A 19,386-nucleotide genomic window follows, 5' to 3' on the forward strand; every position below is an offset into this window, starting at 1 on the left:
CATTTCAGTCTGGTGAGGTTTGGCGGGAGCAGGTATCCCAAAGTGTCTCTGTAAAACAGGTGGTCTATGGAAATGCAGGTATGAGTTACACATGCTGAGGATGAACGGGGTTGTGCAGATGCCTGGCAAACATGTCTGGTCTCTGAACACTGACACTACTAGAGTCAGGCTGGCGCCACTGTCTCCAGCTGGGCCGAACAAGATGAGCTGGCTAGCTCTTCCACACTCAGAGGTGTCTCCTGTTGTATTTATGGCCCTGACCCTCCTCTTAACAAACAGCATTACATCACTGACCCCATTTCAGGCCAACACATTCCACTACCATTTACTGTCACCTGAATCTGCAACTGCTGACATCAACTTTACACTATTGAGGGGGAATAACAGAAGCAGTGAAAAAATTAATATTTGTTAGGGATTTGTATGTGTATAATTTGGCATAAAATGACAGGCGGTAACAGCTGCTGGAGTATACAGGGAACTGCTGGAAGCCGTGATGATGAAACCAGGGTGACTTGATTTATTAGTACATAAGCGTCTAGTCACAGGAAGTATTTCCATATGAATTTTTTCGTGGACATGACATGGGAGGCACGGGGGCCTCGCTCTCTAAAAAAAAACACACCCCAGGCCCATCTATTGCAAGTGGGGCGGAGGGTCTAAAATAAAATCAGCTGTCACTGTCTGCTCGTTGGACAGAGGTTAAAACATATTACTGGAGCTGGTCTCCAACACTGACTGGGATTTGCTTTTGGTTTGGAACGACCCGGCAGGCCGGGGGTGCAGTGGCCTTCGAGTGGGATTTTTATTTGCTGAGCTGATATTTTTATATTTCAATATCTTCCTTACCTGGTAAGTGATGAGCACTTAGAGAGCTGTGTTTGAGTTGAGTTGAATTATGTAAAAATATGTGATGTTTTTATGTTAATAAGTGTGGATGCAAAACTATGTAATGCATTATAAAATCTCCTTTTAATATCTGCAAAGACAAACATAAAAAGGCTGGCACTGAATTCTGAATTGTACTCTAAAATTCATTAACATTGTCTTAATGTTGAGTATCATTTTTTATGTACATAAAGACATAAAATACTAAATCAACTCTGGATCTTTAGTTTTAGGAAAGATTAGATTTATTGTAACTAATTCCCAAATACAGTAGATGGAGGTCTGAGCTGTACCAAGGCCAGTACCCCTAGGTGCTCCATTGCTGTACTTCCCTGTCGCCAGGCACGCCATGAAATGAGGAATACAAAATAAGGCACAAACACAAGGTTATCAGTGCATGCTATCTAAAAGCTTAGTGACAGGAAAACCTTGACCTACCAGCTTTCCTCTATATTTCACTGAGAAACACGACCCTTCATGGTTAAGTTTAAAATAGGCTTGATTTATTTTTGCAAGTACATGGCGCCTAGATTACTTCACTTTCTTGTTATTTGAGCTCTCAGCCCAACGTGTCATGAGATAGCCTCAAACTGTTGACAGTTTTTTTTTTGGCTACAAATTCTAGTTCCTACCACAATAATTTACAGTCTTTGCCCTTAATGTTAATATGCTGCAGTGGAGAATTTTCCACTCATAAAGTTTCACTGCTAAAGTTGAGGTTTGAACTAAAAATATGTACTCAGTAACTTCAATTCTCTAATCCTGAGAGTTGTGTAATATTTCAAATATTTGTCCGAACTGGCTGATTGGTTTACACAAACATACTACCATTCCTGCAATGCTAAAATAGATAATTTTAGGGGACTGGTAGGCTACGGATCAAACATAGCAAAATGTATATGCCAAGGGAAAGCAGCTAACAACAGTGCAAAGCACCAGTAGTTGTTTTAAAATGTACTTTTTCCATGAAATTTAGAAAGCAGCATTAATGGACAATTCCAGGTCCATGAGCTTCCAGCTTATTTTTATATCTTTAACTCAAATAATTTTGATCTGATTTGGTGTTTCACTGAGCCTGTCATTGTTGAGGTTTTAAATACTTTGGAAAATGTCATGCAGTGATTAAAACCTTAATTTAAATTTGATATTAAAGAGGTGAAATAATATCTACCATCGCCAGTCTAGCATCTTTTGCTGACAAAATTATTGATATTAAAATGAGTTGGATTTACACATGGCTTCAAGTATTCAATTATAATATATAAATATAATGTAAAAAAGGAGGGTTTCTTTATGTTGTTAGACTTCACAGTAATGGATATTCTTATTTTGATGCTGTACTTTTTCCAGACATCAAAACAGTCAAATTTCATCCTCTTATCTGCATCAGCACATTTATATCCTCAAGTGAACTGAGGTGTGAATACTTTGAATATATATAGACAAAAACGTTGTGTTAGCAACTAGCCGGATATGGAGTTAGTGGAAGAGTTAACAATCACACTGACCTGCAGGTTAAGACTTTTGGTTGACGCACTTCCAGATATAAAGTCTATATATGATATATAGATACATATATATATGTATATATGTATCTATAAGGGGATTTAAAGGCAAATTATTTTTTTATATACATATAAATCTGGAAAAAAACATCAGTTCAGTTGGAATTGATTCTAAATGTTTTCTGAGTAGGCATGGACGGAACTCACCTCACATCATGATAAAAATAACTGTCACTGCACAGTTGAATGCTGTGTTATATGTGATGGTACTACAGGTGTGTTAAGGATAAACCTAGAACATGCAGGCAGTAGTTCTCTTGTGAGTGTCAGAAGACAGGTGCATAATTCATTTAAATAAAAGACTTACATGGTATCATTCACAAGAGCACTACCTGCATTATGGTAGCACATGTAAAGCATTACTGTGGCTCACATTTGGTTGTCTTAGTCAATATATTTCCAAACTGGACGAATATCAAAAATGTTATTAATTTTTTTATGACAGATTGGTGCTTTTGTACGCATTATTTTTACTATTAATACACAAATGTAGAAAAATCACCATATGACTGACATGTGCAATATGGAACCAGGCTTATATTGTAACAACAACAACAACAACAATAATAATAATAATAATAATAATAATAATAATAATAATAATAATAATAATAACAAAGTCATGAAACATAAAAAGATTTTACACTGTAAGAAACGTCAATTGCATGTGTTTACAACACTAAGTATGGCATGCTGAGAAGCATTTTATTGCTTAACAGTTTTTTGGTTATTTGTGCTATAGCTGCTGGCAGTGACGGTTGAACCAGGGCAGGACTTCCTGAAAGAAATATAAACCAGAGGAACCGGATTCACTCTGCAGACTCAGAGGTCATCCCACTGACCAACTGTGCGGCCATGTACCAGCCAGCTGTCTCCGAGCGAGCAGACAATACCATCCCATGCGGGGTACTTTAGTTTGTGCATGTATTGAAAAGAAAATTTGTGAAATTGGAAGCCAACTTTTCTAATTACATTGTTTACTTACTCGGCTGTTGTATACAGTACAGTCTTGCATATAATATATAAATGGAGGGGAAACATGAGACTCCCATCACAGGGCAGAATAAAAAGAAAGGTTACAGAATACACAAAATATTGTTGTCTTTACATAATTCCTTATGTAAATTTGAAACTATTACAGGGAACAGCATATAATGTGAGAGAGCAAACCTCACGTATCACTAGCTGCACCGTGTTTGACGCCTGCACTGCAGAAGAGCCCTATTAAGCACCAGTTTGATTTCAGGTCATGTACAAGTGGAGGCAGCTAATGATATTTCCTGCTTCATTAGGTCATGGAGGCTTCGGAGGTCTGTTCCCTTCCTGGGGGACTTGCCAGTGTGAGGAAACAATTTGAGACCCAGGAAACAGCAACATCACACAGCGTATCCCAGGTCCATTTCCATCACAGAACTGTACAGGTACACATGTAGAACACTATATTAATTCATGAGGCTGACAGCATGAAATAAATGACTGTGGTCAAATGATGGTAACATTTCCTCCGACCTGAGCATGATTTCGTTTAGCTTCAGAATTGTGTGACTGCATGGGGAGCTTTGCAAGTAAAATATGCAAATTTAGGCTGAATATCAATACTGGAGCTCTTATTACATCTTATTGCACCAACACCAAAGTGTGTAGCAAAGTGTGTGGGTTTAAGTTACAGACATTACTTGACTTTTCTAACAGCTTTTGTGAAAATCCTAAGGGCACTTCAATACAATTTGTATTGTAGCTTCATTCAGTAGATAGATAATGCATAATGCAGTGGAAAAGAAATGTTTTTCTTATTTTGCTACAGTACAGTATGTGTAGAACAGCCTGACACATTCTTTGTCATCTTGCCACCGTCTGATTATTCATTTCAAACTGCAGTGAGCAATCTGGTTGTGCATCTTCTCGGCATGGTATTTAGTTGTGTACTATTAAGCTTTGTCTGGTGGAGTAAATTAGAGTTGAGTAGAGTCACATCTGAGGCTCTGGTAGGAGGGGCAATGTGGAGAAGTGAGACTGAAATGTTATCTGCTCCGTATGCACACGTTTTTTTTTTAATGTGTTTGACAACCACTGTCCTCATCTTCACAGGAAATGTCCAACTCTGAGGTGACAGTGTCCAGCAGTAGCAGGCAGGTCGTTCCTGGCAGTCAGCAGCTAAATTTCAACCAAGAAACAATGGTATGGAACTTTTTCTGTCACTGTGAAGGCTTTACTAATTAGCTTAATACTTTGATTGCCTTGTTGGGTGAAAATTATGACTTATTGCAATCAATCACATTTAATGTAATTTATGATAGACCTATAATAAAAAAAATTATTTAACAGGGGAAGAAATAGAATTCACAGGAAAATAATTAGTTGAATTTCTATGTTTCAGTTTCTAACCATCAATATCTTTGTTTGCATTTCTCATTTTAAAATGTAGGTGTCATACAGCAACAATAACTTGGCATCCAGTTATGAAAACCATGAAAATGAACCAGGTAGGAAGTTGTCTTGATATTTGTATTCTCTGTCACTTCCTACCAAATTCAAAGCCTGTCTTTATACTTATATCTATGCTGTCGACATTTAGAAGAGGAGTTTCCCAGGTACACTACAAAAGAATTAAGGGATCGTTTTGAAAAATCAATAGAAGAGGCTGCGCCATGCAAACCAATTAAGGTAAGCCTTTCACTTGAGTTAGGCAAAAGTATTGAACACATGAAGGGACAGAATTCTCAAAAATGTATTTTGAGAAGGCATACTTTGGGATTTTAAATAAAGCATATTAGTTTAATTGTTTTAAATTAATTAAGTTGCAATTACTTAAGATTTAAGTCTGCGTTGATTTGGCGACACCTGTGGTTACCGGTGGTAACAGCGTGTGTGGTTAAATACTCCAGTAAACCCTCCTTGAGCACGTTCTTTGTTAGAAGTACAGAAGAACACCTTGTATATCTGTTTACAGTGCAGTCAAACAAATTTGCATTGTTTTTATAAAGAGGTCGGTCAAAAATAATTGAAGTCATTATTTGATCTAAATTTCCGATGCAGCATCAGGAGAGTGAATAGTCAATATAATGACTTTAACTCATAGTGATTTATTGATTTGTGGCTGCAAAGAACAATAGAAAACAACTTTTTCACACAGTACCATTAACCTTGAATTGACAGTTTTTTGCCATGTAAGTTTGTTATCTTTATCTTTAAGCGTTGTAACAAGGTGAAATGTAATGTGCATATAGCTCTGTTATGAGGTAATGACGGATTTAGTTATTCACCGGCAAATATCTTTTTTGTTCCTTAAAAAGATTGGACCTGATATCAATCGATCTAAGTGGTCCTCAAATGTGACACAGAACCACACCGTGACTAGTGAGATGTATGAAGCATCTGCCGCTGAGGCAACATCAGCTGAAGTGATGGATTATGAGGACTTTCCGCCCCCACCAGCCGAGGATTCTGAATATCTTCCACCCCCGCCTCCAGACTTACTAGAAATGCCATCAGACAGTGAAAATATTCCAGCATGCCATTACTCACCTGAGCCTCCAGAACCGGCAAACCCATCCAAATACGCACTCAACAAAGAGGCTTACTCCAAGCAGAGGAGTATGAATGAGTTAAAACGTCTGTACAAGCACATTCATCCTGAAGTCCGTAAGAATATAGAGAAGGAATACTACAGTGATTACAATGACACGGAGAACAACCAGTCAGAGAACCAAGAGTACATGTATGAGAATGATGGCAGTAGTCCAGATGATATCAACGATGAAGAATACATAGAATGGGAAGAGATTCTCCCTGGGGAGGTGCAGGCAATGCGTTGGATGTTTGAAAATAAGCCACTGGACACCATTAAAGATGAAACTCCTGACGAGGATGACGACAACAACAAAATAACTGAACAGGAAATGATTCTTGGTAAAGATGTGAGACGCACTGCTTGGATGTTTGAGACCAAGCCAATTGATGAGCTGAGTTCAAACAATATCAACTCCACAGAATATAAAAACAAATTCAACAAATATAATAAAGGAGATGTCCGCGCTGCTGCATGGTTGTTTGAAACCCAAGCAATGGACACTCTAAATAAAATGCATAAGGAGGAGGATTTAACAAAAGAGATAGTGTTCACAGAGGAGGATGGAAATGCCACCATTTACATGATTGACAATAAGTACATGGAAAGCCTTGGCCACACTGAGACCATTGACGAAAGCCACCTATTGAGTCTGAGGTCAGTGTTAGAGGAAATTCATGGAGAGGTGAAAACTGTTACTAGCACTTTTGACACTCAATTCAAATGCATCATTATGGGGCAATCAAGCCAAATGCTGGAGATTAAGTCTGTGCGTAAAATTGAAAGTGAATTGGAGAACTCCATTGCTTCACGTTGGCTTTTTGACACCCAACCCCTTGATGTTACAAACAGAGAACCTACACCTTTGAAACTTGTGTGTAGTCTTTCCATGGAGGATAGCAATAAGGGAGACTGGGGCAGGTGGTTGTTTGAGATAAAGACATTAGATTCTCTCAATGAATGGGAAAGCTCACAAATGGACACGAAAGAGAGTAACGGAGCTGATGTGCGTAAGCACTGCTTAGTGTTTGAAACCCAGCCAATGGATTCTCTGAAGGATGACGCCAATGCAAGACCCCAGTCTATTGAAGAAATTATTGGGGGCAATGTTAGATCTGCAAGGCACTTTTTTGAAAGCAGCCCTCAAACAGAGAGGAAAGTTGGCCCTGAGGTCGGAAAACTTAAAAAGGCATCAGAAAACGAAGAAACAAAAGGGGATGTAAGACACCAAAAGTGGCGCTTTGAGAGTCAACCTCTAGAGCATATAAGAGAGGATAAGAAAGAGGTCACTCGCACTGTGAATGTTGATGACGACCTCACAAAAGAGGATGGCACAAGCTGTAGGGCAGATGTTCGCAAGAACTGCTGGGTATTTGAGACCCAGGCAATGGATACTTTAAAAGATGATTCAAATACTCAGCCCCTGACAAAAGAAGACATTATTGCAGGTAATGTGAGCTCAGCCAGACATTATTTTGAAACGATTCCAACTGAAGAATTGAAGGAGCTTGCCGAGGTGGGCAAACTGAAGAAAACAGTGGCACTCAATGAGGAGAGGGGTGATGTCAGACATCAGAAATGGCGATTTGAAAGCCAGCCCCTGGAGCAGATCAGAGAGGAAAAGAAGGAAGTCATCCGAACAATCGACATGGAAGAAATTGATAGAGTTGACGTTTCTAACTACAAGCAAATTTTCGAAAGCACAGACTTAAACTGGAGGGATGAATCTCAAAAGATTCTCATAGAGGGCGTAACATCTGGTTCTGTTAAATCAAATAAAAACCTGTTTGAGTCTACTCTGCTTTATGCCATGCAAGACAGTTCAGGGCACTTCCATGAGGTGAAAACAGTGCGGCGTGAAGAGGTTGTGAAAGGAGATGTAACAACATGCAAGTGGATGTTTGAAACACGACCAATTGACCAGTTTGACGAAAGCATTGATAAATACCAAGTTATCAAGGGTATATCTAAACAAGAAATAGAATCTGGTGATGTAAAAACTGCAAAGTGGTTGTTTGAAACACAGCCTCTAGATGCTATTAAATACTTCAGCAATATTGAAGATGAAGAAGTTAGGGGGGAAAGTAGCAATCTTGATGTCATGAAGGGTGATGTAAAAACCTGCAAGTGGCTATTTGAGACAAAACCAATGGACATATTGTATGAGAGAGCGGAGTTAAATGGTCAGGATGAATCTGAAGAAAGGCAAAAGGGAGACGTCAAAACCTGCACATGGCTTTTTGAGACACAAGCACTCGATGCCATCCACGATGAGACAGAGACCATCTTAAAAACATGCACTGTCAATCAAGAGGACATTCGAGGAAAGGATGTAAGAACGGCTTGTTTTCTCTTTGAGACGGAGAAACTGGAGAACCTCTCTGGGGAGGAGACAGGCTCTTTTAAGCGTGTCACCGAGATAGACATTGCATCTGGTGATGTGTCAGGGATGAAGTACATTTTTGAAAACCAAACATCCGATATCATGACTTCTACCTCTGAGGAAGTAATGCAAAAGCTCAAGAGAGTTCAGACTGAGGATATACAAAAAGGAAATGTGGTGAACTGCAAATGGCTCTTTGAAAACCAGTCGATAGATACAATACATGATAGCCAAGAGGAATTTATGAGCTCCCGCACAGTGAATGATGTCCAAGGAGGAGATGTAGATAAGGGACGATTCATTTTTGAGACCTACTCCCTAGATGAAATTCAGGAGACAGACAAAGAGCTGATGAAAATGCAAAAAATTGTCTGTGATAAAGAGGAAAAGGGCGATGTGAGAAATTACACCATGATGTTTGAAAATCAGCCCCTTTATGCAATTCAGGACAAAGAGGGTCTTTACCATGAGGTCACCACAGTCACAAGCGAAGAAGTAACACATGGAGATGTCGTTGGAACCCGGTGGAAGTTTGAAACTAAGCCCCTCGACGCCATCAAGGACACAGATGAGGTTTATATAATTAAATCTGTCACACAAGAGGATATGCAAAAAGGAGACGTCACCTCTGCCAAGTGGAAATTTGAGACACAACCTCTCGACAGAATTGCTGAAGAAAACAAAGCTTTCATAAAAACTGTGGATGATATTCAGGGGGGCAACGTCAGAATGAACAAAGATCGTTTTGAATCTGATGTGTTGTCGCAGCAATCTATTAGAACGGTTAATGTGAGTGAAATACAAAAAGGTGACGTTAGATCGGCAAAATGGAGATTTGAAACCCAGTCCATTGACAAAATAAGAAGCATGAGCTCTGAAAATCTGATTGAAACCGTTAAAAAGGAGGAGGTTGAAAAGGGAGATGTTAAACATTCAGTCTGGCTCTTTGAAAAAAATCCACTTGACCACATTAAAGAAATAGATGAGGACGAAGGTACACACATCACATCACAAGAGGAGATTTCCAAAGCGGATGTAAAGTCAACAACGTGGCTCTTTGAAACAACACCATTTGATGACTTTAATGAGACAAAAATGGCCAAGACTGAAATACTGGGCAAGAGTGTCAAGGGAACTCTTGAGGAACTTTATACTCAGAAAATGGTAACGTCAAAGGGAATACTCATTGAAGCTGATGAAATAGGCGACGTCAGAATGGCAAAATACCAGCTAATGAATCAGCAGGCTCCAGAAATTCAACGAGAGGATGTCATCAGGGGAGATTTGGAGACTATTATGATGAACCTACTGAACAGACAGGAAAGACAGGAGCCGCAGATAGTCATAGATTCAGAAGAGATGGGTAATATCAGCTCTACAGTGCATCAACTATTTAACCAAGAGAGAGACAGCAATGTTCAAAGGGAGGAAATATTACGAGGTGACATTCGGGAAGCTATAAACAACCTTTTCGATGAAAACTGTTCAGCAAAACATGGAATACTCATCCAGGAGGACGAGAAAGGAGATGTGCAGATGACTTTATATTCTCTTCTCAATAAACAAGAGAATGTTAATGTTGAAAAAGAGGACATTGTCAGAGGGGATATAAAGAGTGCTCTTCAGAGACTGTCTAGCTCAGACAAGACAGATCAGTCAGTGAAGATAAGGGTAGATGAGGCTGAAAAAGGAAATGTAAACTTTTACTCCACATGCATTGAATCTGGGGCTCTCGACTATCTTAAACTGCTCCATGTAGGACCTGATGAGACTCTGACTGACAAAGCAGAGAAAGAGAAGATCGTTGGAGGCGACATCAAAGGCACTAAAAACATCCTGGGGCGTAATCAAATGCAAATTGAGCGAACTGTGGAGGATGTTATACCCGGCGATGTTCACAACACTGTGAAAGTTTTCATGTCAGTGCCAACCCGCTCCTTGGAAAGACAAAAGGAGGAGATAGTCAAAGGCGATTTAAAAGCTGCTTTGAATTCATTGTCTGAATCAGCGAATCATGCGGTTGTTTTAGAGAAAGAGGAGGTTGTCAAAGGCAACATACCGAACGCCCTGCGGTGTTTGGAGAGGGCTCAGAAGTGGCACACAGAGGTGGAGAAGCCAGATATCATACGGGGAAATATCAAAGGGGCTCTGGTATCTCTTAAGAAGTCATCAACATCCACAGTTGAAGCTGTTGTCGAGGATTTAGTTCCCGGTGATGTGAGGGCCACGCTGAAATCGCTGGAGATGGCAAAGCAAGCGGTGAAGGAAGTTGAAAAGGAAGAAATTGTAAGAGGCGATATTCGCACAGCAATGCAAAGTCTGCACGATGCCTCCAGTGAAAGGAGGACATGTCAACAGGAAATAGATGTTCAGGGAGACGTTAGAGGAACAATTCAGCTCTTAATGGAGCCTCCCGCTTCACCAAGGATGGAAAGGAGCCCAAGTCTTGAACGTGATGTAAAGGGTGATGTGAAAATGTCAATTAAGTCATTATATGAGATGCAGGAACAATCCCAGCTGGAGAAAGAAGAAGTGATAAAGGGAGATGTTAAGGGCACTATTAAATCACTGTTGGAAACAGCACAGCGTGAAGCTCCCAAAGTCAGACTTGGGTCATACAGAAGAGTTCGAGTCAAGTCGAGCCCTCCGGTTAAAAACTTAAATGCTGATTCACAGAGGAATATACAAAAGATAAAAACTGCTAAGCCAGTTGAGACATCAAAAGAAAAGCACTCCATCTCAAATGAGACTAAAATTGTTAGAACAATGTCAAGTCCTGTGCAGCAGTCTGTTCAGCAATCAACAACTGTGTTGGAGCATAAAACAATAACCCAAAACCACGGCATCAAAACATTAAAGACAGAGTTTCGTAATCTTAAATCGAAGGGAAAGAAAAAAATGGATAAAACCAAAGTAAAAACTGATGATTACATTCTAAAACCACAAGCGCCAGAATCCGATCTGCCTCTCCCACCTCCACCTCCACCAGTGGCGGACTCTGACCTTCCTCCTCCTCCTCCTCCCTCAGCTGATTCTGACATCGATCACCTTCCTCCTCCACCACCACCACTCACCAGTGAGCAGGACTTCCTCCCACCTCCTCCATCTCAACAAGAACTGGAGAGCATGCCGGCACAGGCAATTCATCCTTCACCGGCAAAAGCAAAAAAGATGACGGTCAAAAAAGTGAAAGCTCCCGTTTTACACCTGGTCCCGAAGCTGGAGCCTAAAGTAGAATTCAGTAAAACACAACAGGTTGAGACTACATTGAAAAAAGGGGTAAAGATTAGCCAAAACGAATTAAAAACAACAACACATTCATCGAAAACTGTTTCATGTGAAATCCCTCCACTGCCCGAGTCATCACAACAACTAAAGACAGTTTGCTTCTCTCCTGTGAGATTTACCCCTCCATCCTCTCCTACGCCTTTTAATAGAGGGAAAATGAGTAAATTTAACACTCCATTAATAAAAGCAGAAGAAAACTACCGGAAACTGGTGGAGGAAAACACCCCCCCAACCACTCCAACACCCACTTACATACATGACTCAGTTACTGCTGCTGTTGAAATGCTTTCCACAAGTGATTGTGAGCAGTCAAATAACAACACATCAAATATAACACAGGAGAGAGCTAAAAAGACAGCACTGGGTGTTAATTCTGACTCCCTATCATGTGATTCATCCAAGCATGTTGCAGTCTCAAATGCCACCCAGAGAAATGTCAGCGCTAGCCATGAGAAAATCCTTGCAGATTCAACATTAATGTCTTCTTCCAAACAGCACATCGTCTCTAATGAGACTTCTAAGGTGGTCTCCATTCAAAAGACCTCATCTGTCTCAGCTGTTAGACAACAGACACATATGACTTCACAGAAAACCCTTTCTGTTTCCTCCAAGCAGTCCGCTCAGACTGTCATGGCTGACCACGTCCAGACGTCCATCACTGATGTTACGAAAGCTGAAAACATGATGGCCGATAAGAAGGAAAGGAAGGATTCTAAAAATCCAAAAACAAAGAGCTCCAACAAGTCTGGAGATAATAAAGAAGACGAAAAGCTTTCTGATCAAATCCACACAGGGGAATATATAATTTTGGGCAAAACACAATCTGAGAAAAAAGACAAAAATGCAAAGGAGCCCAAATCCCCACAATGTGATAACAAAAAGAAAACTGATCAGTCTCCTACCGAGAGCCAAGATACAGTTTCCGATAAGCCAATGCAAACAGAAAAGACAGCTGCCAGTACAAATGGAAAAACAGGCGAACAAAACCAAAAGCTGAAAAAGAGCAATAAGCAAGAAAAGCAAGTTGAGACCAAAACATCCAAGAGTGAGAAACAGAACATTTCACAAGATGTCAAGGTGGAGGTGAAGGAAGCCACTGAGGTGAAAGTGATCAATGAACCTATAGAAGTAAAGACAGAATTAAAGCAGGGAATTAAGAAAGTTACTTCTGCTTCCTCCACTCCTGCTGTCACAGTTAGCATTGCTGACAGTCAACCAGAAACTCCGGCTCCAGCAAAGAAGAAGAAGAAGTCCAAAAAGTCTAAAGGGGGTGCACATTCAGGTCAAGGTAAAGAGATTTCCACAGAGTCAAAGACAGAAGTTATAGAAACCAAGACAGCAACATTTGAAAAATCCCACCAATCTCAGGAAACAATTGCAGTTTCTCATACAAATATAAAAGAAGAGCAGATTCAAGTCAAGAGAGAAATCATTACCACAGAGAACAAAGACGATCAGAATTCCCAGCAACAAAAAGCAGTTCAAAAGCAAGTGAAAGGATCTCAAAAAAAGAAAGAAGTCACAGGCGAGTCAGAGCTAAATGAGCGGGTAAAGTCCAGAGCAGGGACAACAGAGGAATTTCAGAGCCAAGACGTCCCACTGTTAATCTCTCACATCACAGAGATACAAAGAGTTTCAGAAAAGACTGATTCTAAATCTGTGAAGACTCTGCTCAATACAGTTCCAGACTGGCTCATGAGTCCAGAAAGAAAGTGTGAACTGGAGGGATCTGTGGCAGAAAGTAATGCTCAAAAAAGTGAAGAAAGTCTTACACATAAGAGGGCACTAGCAGAGGCCAAAGTAATGCATTTAGAAGATAATGAGATGATGGAGAAGCATGAGTGTGAGCCGGTTTCTGAGAAATCTGTTTCTGGTGGGGCAACGCCAAGAATATCCAAGATCAGTATTGGTTCTGCCAAAATTGAGAACCAAACAAAGAAGATCTGCCATGAAAGACGAAAAGAAGAAGTGAGTCAGTGCAAATCTATTGACCTTCAGGCTCACTCGCCATTACTGAGGATGCGTTCTCCCTCACCGACGTTTATCACCATCGAATCTACGCGAAGAACCGACTCACCCCAGAGAGTTACTCCATCCCCTACCCTGCTGCACAGGCCACCCACGCCTCCCACACCGCCCCCACGCAGGTGTGACACCCCAACATCGCGGCTCACTAGAATCACACCCTCTCCGACTTTTGACAGAGCAGAAAATTTGGCTCGCCTCAAAGACACAACAGCCAAACTCTCACGTGGCGTCACCCCTCCGCCGCTACTTTCCCAGCAAATCTCAGAGAGGAAATCTGAGATTGTGGAATCGCCTGCATCATTCCATCGGCAAATTAAAATTGAGTCCCAGTTTATGGAGGCTTCAGGGAAATCGATCTCAACAGAAAAGCACAGAGAGAGTTCATCTGGGGAGGCTCAGTGGGCTGCACATGTAGAAGAAGATAAAGCTGATATTTCAGATGGCTTGAATGCAATTGAAATACACAGTAAAGTTGAGTCCCACATGTCATTGTGCCAAAATGACCCAGATCTTATTGATGCTTCAGATATTTCAGACCCATCCTCTGTGTCTGTCAAAGAAAAGAGAGAGTTTTTTGAAGAGGCTCAAAAGGCTGAAATTAATAAGACCTATGTTCGAAGGGAGCCCATTGCTATCCCTGAACGACTGGGCCCAGACATGGAGGACGGTGAGGCAGAAAATAAGAACAAAGAAAAGGATGAGCTTCCCCGGGCGGACTTGAATGGTCTTGTAAACAAATTTCAATCATCAGAAGAGAATTTCTTTATCAGAAAAGAGCTTATCCCACTCACAGAGTGGCTTCACTATGATGCTGAAAGCACAGATAGAGACAAAGAGAAAGTAGACATCCTAGAACAGGAAATGCCAACTTTTGACATCCAGGCTATTAAAAATGTTTTTGAACTGGGTGAGGAAAGTTCCTCATTCAGAGAGGAGAAAAAGGATCAGGAGGAGACAGTGTCAAGCCTCAGTGAAACAACAGCTGACACATCAAAGCAGGGAAGTCCTCAAGAGACAAAGAGAGGCTCACGGCAGAGCTCCCCCCTCCCTTCTCAGAAAACCGAGGTAGAAACGGTGCCAGCAGAACCATCAGGCTTCTCTGAAACTAAATCAATCACAGAACATTTCTCAAATGTTGATGAGTTAGGCAACAAGGTCACCGGAACAAGGACAGCTGTCACTGAGCACTCTGAGAGCGTGTCAACCCAAAAGGCTCCTTTTTCCTACGCTGATGCAGTTAAAAGAAAAGCTGCAGCAATGAAGCAAACAGAAACCTATGATGATGATGCCACTGACAAGTTGCTGAGTAATTTCCACAAAACCTGGACAGAGAGTGAATCCGTTTTCAAGAGTCTTGGCTACACAATTTCTGAGGAGACAACATCACAAGTTGTGTCACATCAGACGAATATTGTTTCATCCGGTAAAGACCTGTGCAGCATGAAACAACAGAAACTAATTGCATTGATTATGGATGGACCTTTGAATATCTGTTTGTGGTGTGTTATAAAAGCAGCTATGTGAATACTATGCCAATGCAATGCTAACTGCATTGTATGAATTGCGAAGGGTTTTCATTAAAACAAAAAGTAATAACTAACAAGACTAAGGCATATTTAAACACACTGTATGGTCTAAAGTGCATGGCACAAATGCATATATGGCATGTACAACGTACATTTTGCTAGTTGAATAGCACATAACCTGAGTACAACGTAAGGTGCAAGACGGAAAAGGGCATAATTTGGTTAATTATAGGTGTGTTTTGGACGTAACATGAATCAAAGTAGAATATAATCTCCCATTCTCTTTAAAAGCCAATTGCGCTGGCACTTGGTGCGTAACAGATTGGTAAAGGGATCTGCCCATGTACACATTGCAAGTAGGCAAGTAGATTATCTACGGAAGCAGCCAGAACCCACCCAAGCTCCCGTAGGTAAGGCAGATATGGGAGGAGGCATTGGTGAGCCTATATCCTCAAAGAAGAATGATGTCAGGAGACGGGGAAAACAAAAGCTCGCCATTCACCGAGAACATTCGCCTCTGCTCTCTCACAATCCTCTGTCTGGGGGTATTATTCTGTCTGTACAAAACGTAATTGAAATTCCTCCAAAAGTAGTTCTCTGAGCACAGTTGTATAACTACGTGCTTAAAAGTGTATCCTTTAAATTGTCAGGACCTCCACATTACTGATCACTATCATTTTATGAAGCTTTCACCCACATCTCATGGTCTTCATCAGTGAACAGAGTTTCCATTTACATCGGACAGCATCAACCAACGTTGAACAAAGATGACCCCTGTCCCTTTTATGACAACTTTTTGTCATGTGATGACAACTTGAACGCTTTGGGAGAGAAAAAAAACAAGCAGACCTTTAATAAGATCATTTTGTGATTTTTTTTCTCTTTCCATTATTTGTAATAATTATTCTAAACATACTTGGTCTAACTGGTCATGTTTCGCAATGCAGCCTGTTCAAGGGGCTGTCCTAGCTGACCAGAATAAAGATAGCACATAATGTATCTTTCCAACAGGAAAATTACAGTATGCACTGGCTGAGGGTTTGCACTGAACTGGTTGACAGCTTATTTGTAGTACTTACAAACAATGCCAAATTGCAGTTGAGAGATACATGAGTATCTGGGCATGCATGTGCGTAGGTAGATGTGTGAATAGAATACAATTCAGAGGAAAGATACTCTGGCTGAACCATTGAACATGTTCTTTTGAACCAAATGAGTGAACCATATAAGGTACTTTTTTAAATTCAAATGTAGTCTTTTTTGCTGCTTAGTACAAGTAAGATTAACCATAACAAAACAAAATAGGAAAAAAAGCTGCAATTGTTGCATTGTGAGGCAGTCCAAAGGAAATGTTCTTCACATGCGGTGAATGAAAAATTAAATCCAATGATTTGTATTTTTATCTCTTTCAAACAGGTTCGAGTTCCAAAGTCGGAGCTCTGCACAGCATGTCGGAGAAGAGCTTATCCGATGGATGCTCTGATAGTGGACAAAAAAAAGTACCATAAATCCTGTTTCTGCTGTGAGCACTGCAGGAATAAATTAAGGTAACTATGACATTCATTCAAATAAATAGTCACCATGGACACAATTGAACATTGCACTACTAATTAGTGAATACATTAATGACAGTGTAATTGTACAAAAAAATGAAGGCAACTTTTTTGTCCTAAAGAAAGAATGTTCTTTTCTCTTATAGCCTAGGAAATTATGTCTCCCTCCATGGACATTTCTACTGTCTACACCATTACAAACAACTCCTGCAGTCCAAAGGGAGCTACGATAATGGATTTGGGCAGAAACTTCCCGTAGGAAATGTTGGACACATCCCCTTAGATGAAAAACTTGAGTGGAGATATTCCATGAGCAGCCTAAGTTCAGTAGACAAAACACACAGCTGTGAAAATGAAACGACAAAAATGTGCGACGAATGTAAACCGCACTGCAACAAAATATCTGTAGTTTGGCCCCCACAGGCTGCTCTCCCGAAGAAAGCCTTTCAAATAGAGGAAGACATTCAGCTAAGGAAACCACAGTGGCCACCTCCTGACAACTCCTACAAGTCCCCCCAACAACAACAACCACAACAACAACAACACAGAAAGGCTGTTCCCAGAAGTGTCCTTTGAAATAAAATCATCCAAATACACAGTAAAGTCAAATAAACCCAAAGAAGAAGCAAGAACAAAAAAATGTTAAAATAAGATGCTATGAAAAAAATATCCTGTTGCTACAATTAAGGATGTGTTTGGTTGAAGGTCATGCAGTTAAGTGATTTAGAAAGGAACATGAGAAGTGAGGATATGAAAGGAAATTGTATATACTTGTAAATGGAGCAATAATGAAAACGCAGGTTGTAACTGGAATAGTAAGTACTTAAGAAATGGTCATGAAGAAAGTGTGGAAAGTGGATGTTGACGTGTAGCAGTGCGCCTTGAATGGTCTCGTGTAATTTTTCATTCATCGTATTTTTGTCTTTCTGTTTTTCCTGACTTTCAGCTGTCACACTGATGTAACATTAAGGATTCGACAGCCATTTTTAACCGCTAAAACAATCGTCATTCACCGTGTAGTTAGACAGGTTAAACATCATGACACAGTTAAGATCAGGATCAAATAAAATTCATCTTGATTTTGGTTTCATTCTACACTTCTGGGTGGAATTACGTTCAATAGGTTTAGTAACTTTTAAATCAAGTAAGTCCAGTCTAAACCTGTATTGCTCCTACATACTTCCAAAATTCAGTGGTTTATTGTACAATTCTCTCCATTCTTCTGTAACTGTACTGTATGCAGGTTCATGGAAATAGGTTCAGTCTGTAGGTCTTTTAGCTTTCAACATATCAACATTTTGGCATTAGCCTTTTTTTAGCACCTGGTGTGCAGAGTACTAAAAGCATCTTGGAGTTATTTTATTTTTAATATTGAAAGTATATAATATAATCAAGTGAATTGGTGATAATCATGTTTGTTTTGGACATTTTTTTGAACGACAAATATTTTGCAATGAAGATTTTTTTTTTTTTTTTTTTTTTTTAGATTAGAAAGTTATACCTTGCGTATAAGAGAGAGAAGAGAATTCCTGATTCTGTCATCCTCACAGGCTGGTTCACTTACTTTATTGCTGATCTAAGGGCAATAAAATATTGAATTGAATTGTTTAATGTGTCTCTTTGAAAGTACTGTCACAGAGTTTGTCAGGCGTGTATCTGGTTGAAGCAGCCTACAGTAAGGCGACAGGAGCAGATCGGCAGATCCCTTTTGCACCGTCAGTCTAATCTCCTTTAGAAGTTGTCCCCACCCTGGAGGGGATTTTCGAGCTCACACCACCGGTGTGCCCATAGACTACGGTAGCAAACTATTTGCACTTGGGGACGATTTTGAAAAAATTAAATGAGGGACAGTTTGACCACATGCAGTATGATACAGCAGCAAAGGATACCTCAAATACTCTAATCAAATTTTACAGCCAGTTCTAAAATAAGCTTATGACTAAATGTGGTTACTCATCCTCTTACTGCTCCTCAATGTGGACAGGCTTAGCATACAATATGCTGACTTGGACCACCTATAACTGTGAGACTATAGCCTACTCCCTCAATTTGGTTATTGTGAATAATTGAAAATGAATTTAGTGTCTGAACAAGCCAATATTTAAAAGAGGGACGCATAAACAGGTTATTTTGTGGTCCATTGTTTGCCTTATACAGCTGTGACACGTACATATTAAATGTTGTATATACTGAAAAATTGCACAACCCACATACAGTACACATTCGAGATAGTGTACAATTTAGCCGCTTAATAGTTTTTAAATGTATATGTTTCACTTTGTACTTGTATACTTTATATCTATTTTCCTTTCTCTCATTTTTACTCTTATTCTCATATATTCTCTTTATTCCAAAATTGCCTTTTAGCACAGTCTTACACTGTGTGTGTGTGTGTGTGTGTGTGTGTGTGTGTGTGTGTGTGTGTGTGTGTGTGTGTGTGTGTGTGTGTGTGTGTGTGGAGAGAGATGCAAACTATAATATAAATGAATATGTAGGCTATAGACTTGTTTGGCCCATTGAACTGTCGTGTGTGAGAATATTATTTTCCAAACTGGACAGGACAGAAGCTAAATGTGTTGCCTGGTGT

General features: G+C 40.0%; 1 protein-coding gene across 1 annotated transcript; it reads left to right on the forward strand.

Moving 5' to 3' along the window:
- Nucleotides 1-707: 707 nt before the first annotated feature.
- Nucleotides 708-18,384, forward strand: xirp2b (xin actin binding repeat containing 2b). The gene is made up of 9 exons (XM_083921437.1): nt 708-852; nt 3,196-3,359; nt 3,746-3,874; nt 4,542-4,631; nt 4,879-4,936; nt 5,029-5,117; nt 5,747-15,143; nt 16,663-16,793; nt 16,946-18,384. The coding sequence occupies exons 2-8, from the start codon at nt 3,309-3,311 to the stop codon at nt 16,752-16,754; spliced, it is 9,906 nt and encodes a 3,301-aa protein (XP_083777563.1). The 5' UTR covers nt 708-852; nt 3,196-3,308; the 3' UTR covers nt 16,755-16,793; nt 16,946-18,384.
- The last annotated feature ends 1,002 nt before the right edge of the window (nt 18,385-19,386 follow it).

Source organism: Echiichthys vipera, assembly GCF_963691815.1.
Source record: "Echiichthys vipera genome assembly, chromosome: 10".
Classification (NCBI taxonomy): domain Eukaryota; kingdom Metazoa; phylum Chordata; class Actinopteri; order Perciformes; family Trachinidae; genus Echiichthys; species Echiichthys vipera.